Raw genomic sequence first — 12,437 nt, 5'->3', positions numbered from 1 at the left:
GAAATAGTATAATCTGTCAGGGAACCACTGCTGAACAAGAGGTTATGATCCCTCATTTATAGTCACCAGGCAACAGAAATGGCAGGTGAGGGCTCAGAAAATATGTAAAAGCAGCACAGTCACAATGACCTTGTGAGAACTTCTAAATAGTCTCCTCGCCATCTATTTCTGTGGTCAGGGCAGTAATGAAGAAACTTCAGGAAATGCAATTTAGGAATGACCTATAATCCAGCTTACTTTCTCTAACACTGTGGTATGGAAATCTCATATTGTTAAACACCTTCCTGCTAGATTTCCTTTTTTCCCATGGAGCACAAATAGTAGGGAGGCGGGGTTTCTTAGGAAGATCAACTCAGTAAGTAATGCTATACTCAGTAAGTAATGCTTGTTTTGGGAAACAAGGTACTCTCAGCAGATTGCCAAGAAAAAGCTGAAAAAACAAGAAGATAGGTGGCTAATCTCAGTTGGCCATCAGATGCGATCTCAGGAAGGTTACATAATCCTTTGTACTTCAGTTTCCTCCCAGGTAAATTTGATACACCACAGTATTAGTTCATTTTGCACTACTACAAAGGAAAACCTGAGACTGGGTAATTTATAAAGAAAGGAGGTTTGGCCAGGCGCGGTGGCTCACGCCTGTAATACCAGCACTTTGGGAGGCCGAGGCGGGCGGATCACGAGGTCAGAAGATCAAGACCATCCTCGCTAACATGGTGAAACCCCGTCTCTACTAAAAATACAAAAAATTAGTCGGGCATGGTGGCGGGCACCTGTAGTCCCAGCTACATGGGAGGCTGAGGCAGGAGAATGGCATGAACCCAGGAGGCAGAGGTTGCAGTGAGCCAAGATCGTGCCACTGCACTCCAGATAGAGTGAGACTCCGTCTCAAAGAAAAGAAAAAAGAAAAGAGGTTTATTTGGGCTCATGGTTGTGCAGACTGTACAAGAAGCATGGCAGCAGCATCTGCTTTTGGTGAGGCCTCAGGAGGCTTTTACTCATGGCAGAAGGTGAAGGGGGAGGAGGCGTGTCACATGACAAGAGAAAGAGCAAGAGAGATGCTAAGCTCTTTTAAACAACCAGCTGTTGAGTGAACAAATAGAGGAAGCACATGCTCATTAACACAGAGAGGGCACCAAGCCATTCATGAGAGATCTGCCCCCAGGACCCAAACCTCCTACCAGGCCCCACCTCCAAAATAGGGGATCACATTTCAACATGAAAATTGGAGGGGACAAATATACAAACCAAACTAGCCACATATATTGAAAGTCACAGAATGATCAATAGCAAAGCCTATAAATTAGTGGCCTAAAATAAAGTGCTTTATTCTTCTTCTTAGTGACACCATAAAACATAATTTCTACCCTGGAGAATATCTGAGAATCTCAAGCATATGTGACAACACTGGTTTCCTGTCTCAATGAGAGACACAAGGCTTTCACAAAATAAATCAGAGAAAGATGTGCCATCAGGAAGGGACAGTCTTACCCAAATCTCTTTTAACCACTGCAATGTTGGGCTAGGCTATGGGAAAAGGTACCAGTGTTCAGAGTAGATGGAAACTCATACCTTTTCACCTGAGAAAAAGGGGATGACAATAAAGGGATATCATGTGATCTAAAGTAATGACACCACAAACATAATACCCCTCCTGGAACTGGAAAGTGGATAACCAAGCCCAGTAATCTGTAATCTTTACATTTTAGAGGATACAGTGGGAATGGAAACAGAGGCATTCTACAGGAATTCCAATGCCATTTCTGCAGCTATCAAGTTTGAGATATCTTCAGGAGTTTCTTTCTGTTTTGTTTTTTATTTATTTTTTTATTTTGGGGTTGTGTTTTTGAGGCGGAGTCTCACTCTGTCACCCAGGCTGGAGTATAGTGGTGCAATCTTGGCTCACTGCAACCTTCACCTCCCGGGTTCAAGCGATTCTCCTGCCTCAGCCTCCCGAGTAGCTAGGATTACAGGCACGCACCACTATGCCCGGCTAATTTGTATTTTCAGTAGAGACAGAGTTTCACCATGTTGGCCAGGCTAATCTCGAACTCCTGACCTCAAGTGATCTGCCAGCCTCGGCCACTCAAAGTGCTGGGATTATAGGTGTGAGCCACTGCACATGGCAGGAGTTTCTTTCCCTTCAAAATTCCATTAGACAGACCACAGCAGCTCTGAGTCCCCTGCTTACTTCCACACCACGAGGAGTAGAAGATGGCTCCAGAGGATGCACACTTCTCTGCCTCTGGGTTATTCTAGGGTCCAGCTAGGACTTTAGGAGCCTTCCAAAGCAGGAAAAAATGCAACTCCCTCCTCATACACCCTTCTCCCACTGGGGAAGAGTATTTTAATGGCTCTATTTCTTCACTCTTCTCCGTATCCATGCCCTTTGCCACAAGTATTTGCAGTTTCTCACACTAAAAAAGTGAAATAGGCCGGACCTGGTAGCTCACGCTTGTAATTCCACCATTTTGAAAGGCCGAGGCGGGCAGATCACTTGAGGTCAGGAGTTTGAGACCAACCTGGTCAACATGGTGAAACCCCATCTCTAGGGAAAATACAAAAATTAGTCGGGTGTGGTGGCCGGCGCCTGTAATCCCAGCTACTCGGGGGTCTGAGGCACAATAATCACTTGAACCTGGGAGACGGAACCTGCGATCACGCCATTGCACTCTAGCCTGGGTGACAGAGTGAGACTCTATCTCAAAAAATATAATAAAAAATTAAAACAAATTAAAAAGTGAAATACATTTCCCTGCCCTTTGACACTGTGCTTGGTCATGTGACTTTCCTTGACCAATAGGATGCTAACAGATTAGTGACATTATCAGAAGCTTAAAATGAGCTTGTACACTGTGGCTTGTACCCCCATCTCTGCCATCTCCATGAGAATAACATGCTAAAGGTAGCAGCTGGTGCCAAGGGAAGGATGAAAGACGTGGTATAAAGCTACCCGCCTCGAGTCCAGCCTAGAATCAACCGATTGCCCCCCTCAAACTAAAGATACAGGGGTTAGGAAATGCACATTGTTGTATAAAACAGATTTTGTGGTTGTTTGTAACGCAGCATTATTTTAAGCAACAACTGGTACCATAGTAAATGGTACAGTAAATGCCATAGTAAAATTTACTATTTTTTACTAAAATTTTTTACTATTTTTTACTAAAATTTTTTACTATTTTTTACTAAAATGCCATAGTAAAATTTCAACTGAAATTTAATGGTTAAAATACTGCTTGCTTTGTTTTCTTACTACATTACAAGTAATTTATACCTGATTTTTTTTTTTTTTTGAGACGGAGTCTCGCTCTGTCGCCCAGGCTGGAGTGCAGTGGCGCAATCTCGGCTCACTGCAAGCTCCGCCTCCCGGGTTCACGCCATTCTCCTGCCTCAGCCTCTCCGAGTAGCTGGGACTACAGGCGCCTGCCACCACGCCCGGCTAATTTTTTGTATTTTTAGTAGAGACGGGGTTTCACCGTGGTCTCGATCTCCTGACCTCGTGATCCGCCCGCCTCGGCCTCCCAAAGTGCTGGGATTACAAGCGTGAGCCACCGCGCCCGGCCCACCTGATTTTTTTTTTTCATTAGACTCTAAGATCCTCAAAGCAAGGTCCTATTACATTCCCAGTGCCCAGGATTTATTCATGAGTCCACATCATGTTCTAAACCCCAGGCAGATACAATGGTAAACAATATGCATTCTAGCCATCAATATGCAACTGTGGATTTTTCCCATCTAGCATCTGGGTTAATTTGCTTTTGGCCAAAGGTGATCGTGAAGTTTACTTTTGCAGCTAGAAGTATATATCAAGTCAATAATGAACTCTGAACCATCTGAGTGTTATTTGCTTAAGTATACATGAACTGGAATCACTGCATCTTTCAGTAATGGAAGGGATTGACAAGACCATTGAATTGGGTTTTAATCCTGGCCAATTACCAGAGCTTTAAAAATTATAGGTTCCGAATCTTCATCTACAGATATTTGATTGAATACTCTAGTACAAGGCCTAGGCATCTGTGTTAAAAATGTCTCAGAGTAATGCTGACAATCACAAGAATCGAGGACCCACTACCCCCATTTAATAGAACCCCTCCATCCAATGACTGAATCTCTTCTACTGAGTTGAACTAAGGGTTTATAACGACAGTAAGAGACCCCATAAGGGGACCATGTCCAGGGAACTACGTATCAGTTGGCTATGTTAGTATAACAAACCATTCCAAAACTCAGTAGCTTAAAATAATAAGCATTTATTATTGCTTATGAGTCTATGGATCTGGATGGATTTGTCTGATCTCTGCTAGGCCCATTCAAGTGTCTGAGGTTAGCTGGCTGGTCTAGAATTGCCTCACTCATGTGGCCAGTGTAAGGTCACTGTCACCTGGGGTGATGGGGCCTCTGGGCCACAGCAAGCAAGTCCATGAATGTCTGTCTACATTCCAAAAGATGCCAGATTCTAGGAGAGCAAGCAGAAGTGTGTGTGTGAGCCTCTTAAGACCTTGGCTTGGGACCTGGGCTTGGAACTGACATACCCACACACCTTCACTTCTACGAATTCTGTTGGCTAAAGTAAGTAATAAGGCCAAGCCCACATTCAGGGGCTAGGGAAAGAGACTCCACCCCTTGACAGGAGGAGCTGCAAAGTCCTATCTCAAGGAAATAGATTTAAAGAGGAGAGTAATTGTGACCATTTTTATAATTAATCCATTACACAGCATAACATGGGGGAGAAATAGCACTTCCAGCTAAATGTGATTTCTAAGTGAGGGCTGAAGTTTTCACTCTCATCTCAAAAATTACAAAGTCCACAGGTTAAAGCTACATCTTACATTCATTATTTCTACTCCTGCCTGCACACGCACACATCTTACTTAATCCTCAAGATCTCAGTCTGAAACTAAAGCGAAAGCAATCTATTTACTCTCAGCACTATTTTGTATTATCCTTTGGGGTTAAGAAGACTGGATGACACTCCCCTCTTATGAGGATGTGTTCAGGACAGGTCTCTGTGATGTCTCTTCCTGGCTTAGGATGTGCCTACAGATGAAATGTGACAGTGATCATCAGAGCCATACCCTCTAAAGGACCCCAGAGCATTAGCACGAGGAGCACCAAAGCATAAGAAACATTACAGGAAAAGATAACACACAAGACCAGCAAATAACCCCAAGGAGCAGGAAACTGGAGCTCCTTGAAGACTACAGGCTGATGCTAATTAGATTTTAGGCACCAGCTGTTTTCTAGGCCCTCTTCACTCTACCTCCCTTCTTTACTCACCCTTGCCAGACTGTGACCACTTAGAAAACGCACTAATACTGCAGGGCCTGAATCCACAACTATTTTCCCTGATCCAAGCTCCAAGATGCATGCAGCGTGTCTGGGATGTCGCAGCAGTTATTCTAGCATCTCTACAGCTAAGGTGCTGCTTTCTATTTTTCAGAAAAATCACCATGACCTTTTGGATATCTCCACTCAAATTCTTTAAATGTTTACGTGTGGGCCAGGCACAGTGGCTCATGCCTGTAACTCCAGCACTTTGGGAGGCCAAGGCAAAAGGATCACTTGAGCCCAGGAGATCAAGACCAGCCTGGGCAACAAAGTGAGAGCCTGTTTCTACTTTAAAAAAAAAAAAAAAAAAAAAAGAATTCCAGAAACGAGAAAACACAGGATGGTAGAGTGGTGGCCACAGCTGGGTATTGTTCTGAAGGCTTTTTGGAGGTGATTCAGCAACTGGTAAGGAGAAAGTACATGCTGCTCAAAGGCAAGGGTATCTCAAGTCCATAGTTAGGTGCCTCTTTATATATACAGTTTTCAATCTGCTTGATAGGATCACTGCTTAAAGGACTAAGCAACAGGAGTAGATGAAAAACACAGTGAAATAAAAAGAAATGCTAAATTCACCATACAGTTGCCTTAGGAAAGCCAAATTCAAGCAGATGTTACGTTCAATTTGCTTCATGAAGAAACCCCAGGAAGTTCTAAAAACATACCAAACAGGCCATGAATGGGAGTGTATGAAAGATGCACTTGAATGTGTTCAGAGTTCTGAGCTGAGGATTCTGGGAGCAACCAACCCAGAGATCCATTTCTCATCCATGAGGAACATCTGAAGCCCCCATCCCATCTCATGGAAACTGGACCATACAAGGGGATCAAGGCCCTTTGATTTGGGTCAAATGAAGGTTGCCAGGTGGAGGTTAGGGGGAGGGTGTTAAGTGAAAATGCTATATAAACTGCATGTTTTTGCTTTTTGTAAGTGCTTGTGGTTTTCCTGTTCAGCCTGCTGCGACTGGACCGTCCCTTTACATAAGTACCCCCTAATAAAAATCTGTCATGTTTGCTGGCCCTGGGTCTCTTCTTCCACCTCTTGAATTGGTGCCATCCCTACTGAAGTTAATAGGGGGCTGGCACTACATGGAGGAAATTTGCCAACACTCTTCTAAACTGTATTCTGTTCGTGAGCACTGATTCTGGGAGAGAAGCACGTTTGGGGTGGTGATGGTTTTGAACCGTCACGTGCAGCATCCAATGTACAAATGCCTGTAAGAGTCAGGATGGCTATCAGTGCCGTTAACTGCATGGGCGACGTAGCGTGGCTTCTATTTGTTTTTTAATCATAACTGAAAAGTCACAAATTTGAACCAGCAATCTCTAGGCAAAATCATTATCATGGTTCCTACCCCCCACTTCTTGCTCACTTGGCCTCCAAATAAGTGGCATTCTTGGATTGTCTTCTAATGAGCTGGCTGATGGGGCTGCAAGCAATCTATGCTTTCGATTAATCAGCCAAGGGGAAACTAGAGCCGCAAAAAAACAAACTAGTGGCATTATCACTACAGGAACACTGGGCATGACAATGATGACGTATTGCCGATTTACCTCCAGCAAAAGACATGCTGCACTTTCCTGAAACTTGGAAGAGGGGCATTCACCCTAAGAGAGAAATTTTCACCCTACCTGTGATCCTCTCCACTCATACCCTCACTCACAGCCAACTTCATAGACTTCCTATGCCAGAAAGTTCAAATGTACCATCTTGGTACACTGTGTTTTAGGGCAATTTGCTGCACCTCTAGAAACCTAGACATGTTAAGCATAGGCTGCTCCGTACAGGGAATCCTTAAGTTGCCTGCACAGAGTTGCCTAAAACAAACCTGTGCTGCATATTCAGAGTCATCTGGCACAGGTCAGACCTTCACAGTTGTCATGGCAGTGCCTCTGGTTTGGGCAATTTCTATTGCATTTCCCATACCGCTCTCCTATAAAACCCCTTAGCTCAGCATCCTCACACTCTGATGTAATTCCTCAAATTAACTTTACATGCAGCCTTGTCTTTCCTACATTTTTATGAATATCTTCCCAGGTATTAAAGTTTGGGCTAGGCCAGGAACAGACGCAGCAACTTTATTCCTTCACATGTCACTGCAATCAACGGCTTGTGTTTAGAATAAATATTTGAGACACAGAAGCCTGTTAACAATGCAGTGCTTGATTACTCTGAATTATTCTCTCACCCACAGCAACTGAGAGGGCCTTGGCACCAGCTCCCTGCACAAAACCTGCTTCCCAGCCTCCACCATTTGCCTCCCGACCATTCTCTCAAAGAATTCTCAACAAACTATACAAAGATCTCAGTTTTCTCCTTTAAATGCCACACAAATTCCACATTGAACACAGACTTTTTTCTTCCCATAGCACCACAGATTTAATTCACTACCTTCATGTTCACAAATATTTAATTGGACTTACCTGGTAACTCTTTTCCTCAAACCCCACCTTGCATCTTCCGTTCCACACTGAACTCCTTTAAATAAATGGCCTCTTTTTGTTTGTTTTGAGACAAAACATCACCTTGGTCTATTACAAAGCTATCGTGACACTTAAGCTGCATTTCAATTAGTCAGTGGTGCCTATCTATTAAAATGTCCACAGTCCTTCACACTTTTTCTTCCTCAAAACCTATTTGGTAAGCAATGTAGTTTTTTGTTTTTTTGTTTTGTTTTTCTACAGTGCCAAAAGGGTACATTGTACTAACTAGAGGTAATTAGTATGTTAAGTTTTCTTCCAAGGCCAGGCTATCGGGTTACAACTTCTAATAAACCCTCCTGCGAAAAGACATTTCTTTGTCTTGGGACCACCGAGAACTAACCAAACAAAACACCTTCAATTGTCTCAGAAATTCTGCCATCTAAACACAATCAAAAAGAAAAGCCAACACCAAAGCAAATAAAATGAATGAAGTGTTCCTGCTGCGGGCAGCCCTTACCATTGGGAGCGGAGGCCCCCTCCGGACCCTCGCCGGGGTTCTGGCTCCTCTTGGGCTGGGGTGAGGGTGGTGAGGGGTCCAGGCGGTGGGTGCGGGTGGAGGTATGCTCCGAGCATGCTTGAACAGGACTCACTGCCGTCTGCCTGCCTGTCTGCCACTCGGTCCTCTTGTCTGGGTGGGAAGGGCCAAGATGAAAAAAAAATGTGCAGGTTACTCACTGGCCTTCTCGGGCGGGCAGACACACCCAGGAGGAGGGAGAGGCCAGGCGCAGACAGGAGAGTCTTCAGAGGCTGAGCCTGAGATCTCCCTTCTGATTTCCTTTTGTGATTACTTCCTGAACTTTAAGCTCAGTATGCATGGGCATCGGTACTTAGGGAGGCAAATAACACTTGGGTAATTAGATTCTAAGGGCTTAATGCAAAGGTTACTTCAAAAGGCAGTGCTTTAGCACACATCCTTTTGCATTTCACTCTGAAATTTGTTTCCTCTGAGTTAAGAGTGTTAACACTGGCATAGGAAATGAGAGTGAAGGGTTACTCTGGGGCAGGGGTCTGGAAGAGCCTGGAGCAAACAAACCTGGATGTGATTTAAACAATGAGTTTCTGGAGTCTCACTTTTAGACTGAATTTTAGAGAAACAGGATTCTCAACAGTCTCCCAGTGCCTATGGACTTTGCCTTGTCCAAGGGGCACATTCTTAAAGTAGGTCTCTAGAAATCAAGATTTTAGAAATGGATTCACATTGTAAATTCAAGAACTTATTTGATAGCCTGACCTCTGATTAATCCTGAAATGAAGCCTTTCACAAATGGGTAATAATTTGTTGGTTTGGAGGAATCATGGGTGTTCACAAACAAAGGCATGGCAGTAATACAGCCGAGGGAGATGGAGCGGAGGGCGAGGGAACAGGTACTTGCCTCAATTAACCCTAAAAATGCGCTTATGAGGGAGGATGACTGTTCCTCTTCCACATGTAAGCACAAGGAGACCCAGAGGTTAGGGAACTTGGCTCATGCTGGGCCAGCTAGTGAATGGGAGACCCCGGATTTGGACCCAGGTTTGCCTGAAGGCAAGACCTGGTATCCTCCTACCATACAGCTAGGAATGTATGGTTTCACCACTCCAACACTCACCTTTCCTCCACCTGCGGCTGACCTAAGGCTAGATACCTTTCCTTAAAGTTTTATAACTTTTCCAAAACTGATATACCATGAAATGTAATTCTGTGGGTTTCTAGTAAGTGCAATAAAAGGGGAAAAATGTACTATATAGGTTTCTCTACTGTAGCTTCTCATAGCCTTTTGTATGCTAATATACATTGTGACTCTCCAAGTTCAGGACCTACAGTGTGCCACGCTTCCCTTCCCAAAGAGGGGAAGGGATCTTCTGAATTTGGGAAACAGTATTATAGAGATGTGTTGTTTTTTTCTCCTCCTCTTTTTTTTTTTTTTGAACTTATAAAAAAATTCATTATAAAAAACTTCAAACAGTATATAAGGGCATTAAATAAAAAGTAAAAAATTCTCTATTATTCTTAACAATCTGTCCCATTCCCCAGAGGTAACCACTGTTAGCAATTTCTTATGTATCTGGTTCAGAAATGTTTATGTATATAAAGCATATATGACTATCCTCTTAAAAACAACATAACTGGGATTAAAGGATACCTGTGATGTGTTATTTGGCACTTAAAAAAAAACGTAATAATACATTTGAGATTTTCCATATCAGCATACAGAATTGCTTGGGCAAGTTAGAGTCAAGAAAAGTAAAAGTTAGGTCTAAAATATTGGATTACCACTTTATAGTAGGGTCCGCAACATGGGCCACAGTATGCACAGAGGGGCAGACTGAGAAGGGAGAAAGAAGAGGGACTCATACCCCTGTAAACATGATTACAATTGAATAGATACTACACGTTTTACTCTACGGGTTAAAAAAAAAAAAAAAGAAGTGACAGAGAAACGAACTTCTTCCCTCTTCCAGCTCTGACTCTCACCCCACTGTATTAACTGAATAAAGCCTTACCCTCAACAACCCCAGCAATCAGTTGCTATTATTATCCTCATTTTACAGATTGAGAGAGCAATCTCAGAGTATGCACCCAGCACACAAGAACGGCAAAATAAATGCTTGAAGTTTTATTAATGAAGCAAACATGACATTGGCCACCCTGATTTTTGCCACAGTGTTCCTAAAAGCCACACTATAAAGTGGATCCTATTTTCCCTTAGGAACAATGTTGTAATTACGGGTTCTGTTCCAAGACCTCATGTTGGTTTCCTATAAATTCAAGACATAATCAATAAAATCTTGTGAAAACAGAGATACAACAATAAATCTCATAATCATGTAAAATAGTAAAACGATGTTCCATGACTCAGATTTTACGAAATTGGCTCATACAACCCCTCCTTTTTACTGACGATGAAAAGAATATCCACAAGATTGTGTGGATCTTCTCTAAAAGTATATACCTTGTTATACTGTCTCAGTAATGAAACAATTTTAAAATGTGCCCACATTTGAAACCTGCATTACACAAGGAACTCCAACATACTCTACAGTGTACATACAAACATATTGTAACACAAATTTGACACAACATTAATATACAAGTTAGAACAGGCATTACTCATTTAACTAGAAATAGCTTCCCCTGCCTGCCTCCTTAGAATTAAAAGGTCATTTGAGGAATGATTTGACTGACTCATTTCTTAGAAAAACTGTCTAGGGATAATGTGAATCAATTCTTTCCTATTTTCTCAATATATTTTTCTGTATAAACCAGAGGCCTGCAACATCACTCCGTGGGTTTTATCCTTGCTAACACAGTTGCAGAAGTATCTTCATAGTTTGAGACATTACTTGGGACCTTGGCTTGATTTGGGGTGTACAGCTTTGACCTAATCCTCCTGTGCTCCTGCCAATTCTTTCTTTTTTATTCCTCCCCACCCACTGTCCTAAGTCAGGAAGCCAACATGGCAAAACCCTGTCTCTACTAAAAATACAAAAATTAGCCAGGCGTGGTGGCACGTGCCTGTAATCCCAGCTACTTGGGAGGCTGAGGCATGAGAACTGCCTGAACCTGAGAGGCGGAGGCTGCAGTCAGCCGAGATTGCACCACCACACTCCAGCCTGAGCAACAAAGCAAGACTCCATCTCAAAATAAAACAAAATGTGAATTATAATTATTTAATATTATCCAGTCTCTAGACAGTGTCAAATTCCTCTAAATATATCAAAAAGATTTTTTATACTTTGTTCAAGTCAATACTGCAATTGGTTCATAGGTGTTGTCGTTTTATCTAAACATTCTTTTTCCATCTTTGTTTTTTTCCTTGCAATTTGTTTGTTGAAGAACCTGGCTCTTTGCCAGAAAATGTCCCACAATCTACATTTCGATCATGGTATGATTTAACATGTTCCTCTCCCTTTGGAATTTATAGTTAGATTTAGAAGTTTGATCGCATGTAGATTTGATTTTTGGACAGACTGGCTAGTCGAAAGGCAGTCTTACGTACTTCCATCAAGAGGCAACCGGCGTTTGATAAGTTCTGGTATTTGTGCACTTAGCAGCCATTGAGAATCAATGCCTTGGTATTATTTCCTAGGGATTGAAAAATGATTTTCTTCCATTTCTTCCTCATTTATTAACTGGTATTAAAGGTTTATACTTTCCAAAATGAAAGCATACATTTCCCGTTTCTGTTTTTGGCCGTGACATGTTATGTTAGACAATATATATTTTTTCCACCTACGTATTTCATTAAAATCTATTTTACTGAGAAGATTATTTGCTTTAATAAATAACTACTCAGATTTCTGTAAAATAACAACAATTGGAAAACACCATTCAGAAAGCTTCAGTCAAAGAGTGGTGAAGGACTGGTCCACAGCACACCACTCAAGTTCAAACCTAATTTTGCCACTTGTGAGCTCTATGACTTTGGTCAAGGCTTTTCATCTTCTTACCCTCAGTTTTTTCATCTATAACATGGAGATAATAAAGCCTACCTTACAGCTTTTATGAGAATTCATGATAAAGTACGCAAAGAGTATGTTTCAGTGCCTGACAAATAGTAGATACTCAATAAGTTGTAGTCACGACTAGTTTCATCATTGTCTCCCCCATACCAAGCACAGTGCCTGGCAAACCTCAGCTGCTCAAT

The 12,437-nt window shown here is 42.3% G+C and overlaps 1 protein-coding gene across 10 annotated transcripts in view; it reads right to left on the bottom strand.

Moving 5' to 3' along the window:
• The window catches only part of STON2 (stonin 2), a 190,842-nt gene that overhangs the window by 66,600 nt on the left and 111,805 nt on the right, over positions 1-12,437 (bottom strand). For 7 of the 10 annotated variants that reach the window (XR_010122343.1, XM_055288538.2, XM_055288539.2 and 4 more), the window contains one exon: positions 8,267-8,437. The exons of the other annotated variants lie outside the window; for them this stretch is intronic. Coding sequence is in view for 6 of the 7 variants with exons in the window: in XM_055288538.2 (XP_055144513.1) it covers positions 8,267-8,437 (171 nt within the window). In the remaining variant the exon portion in view is untranslated. The remainder of the gene's footprint in view (positions 1-8,266; positions 8,438-12,437) is intronic. 10 annotated transcript variants of the gene reach the window in all.

This window comes from Symphalangus syndactylus, chromosome 8, assembly GCF_028878055.3.
Source record: "Symphalangus syndactylus isolate Jambi chromosome 8, NHGRI_mSymSyn1-v2.1_pri, whole genome shotgun sequence".
NCBI classification, from domain to species: Eukaryota; Metazoa; Chordata; class Mammalia; order Primates; family Hylobatidae; genus Symphalangus; species Symphalangus syndactylus.
The sequence above is the reverse complement of the archived record's forward strand: the minus strand, read 5'-3'. Positions and strand labels throughout refer to the sequence as shown.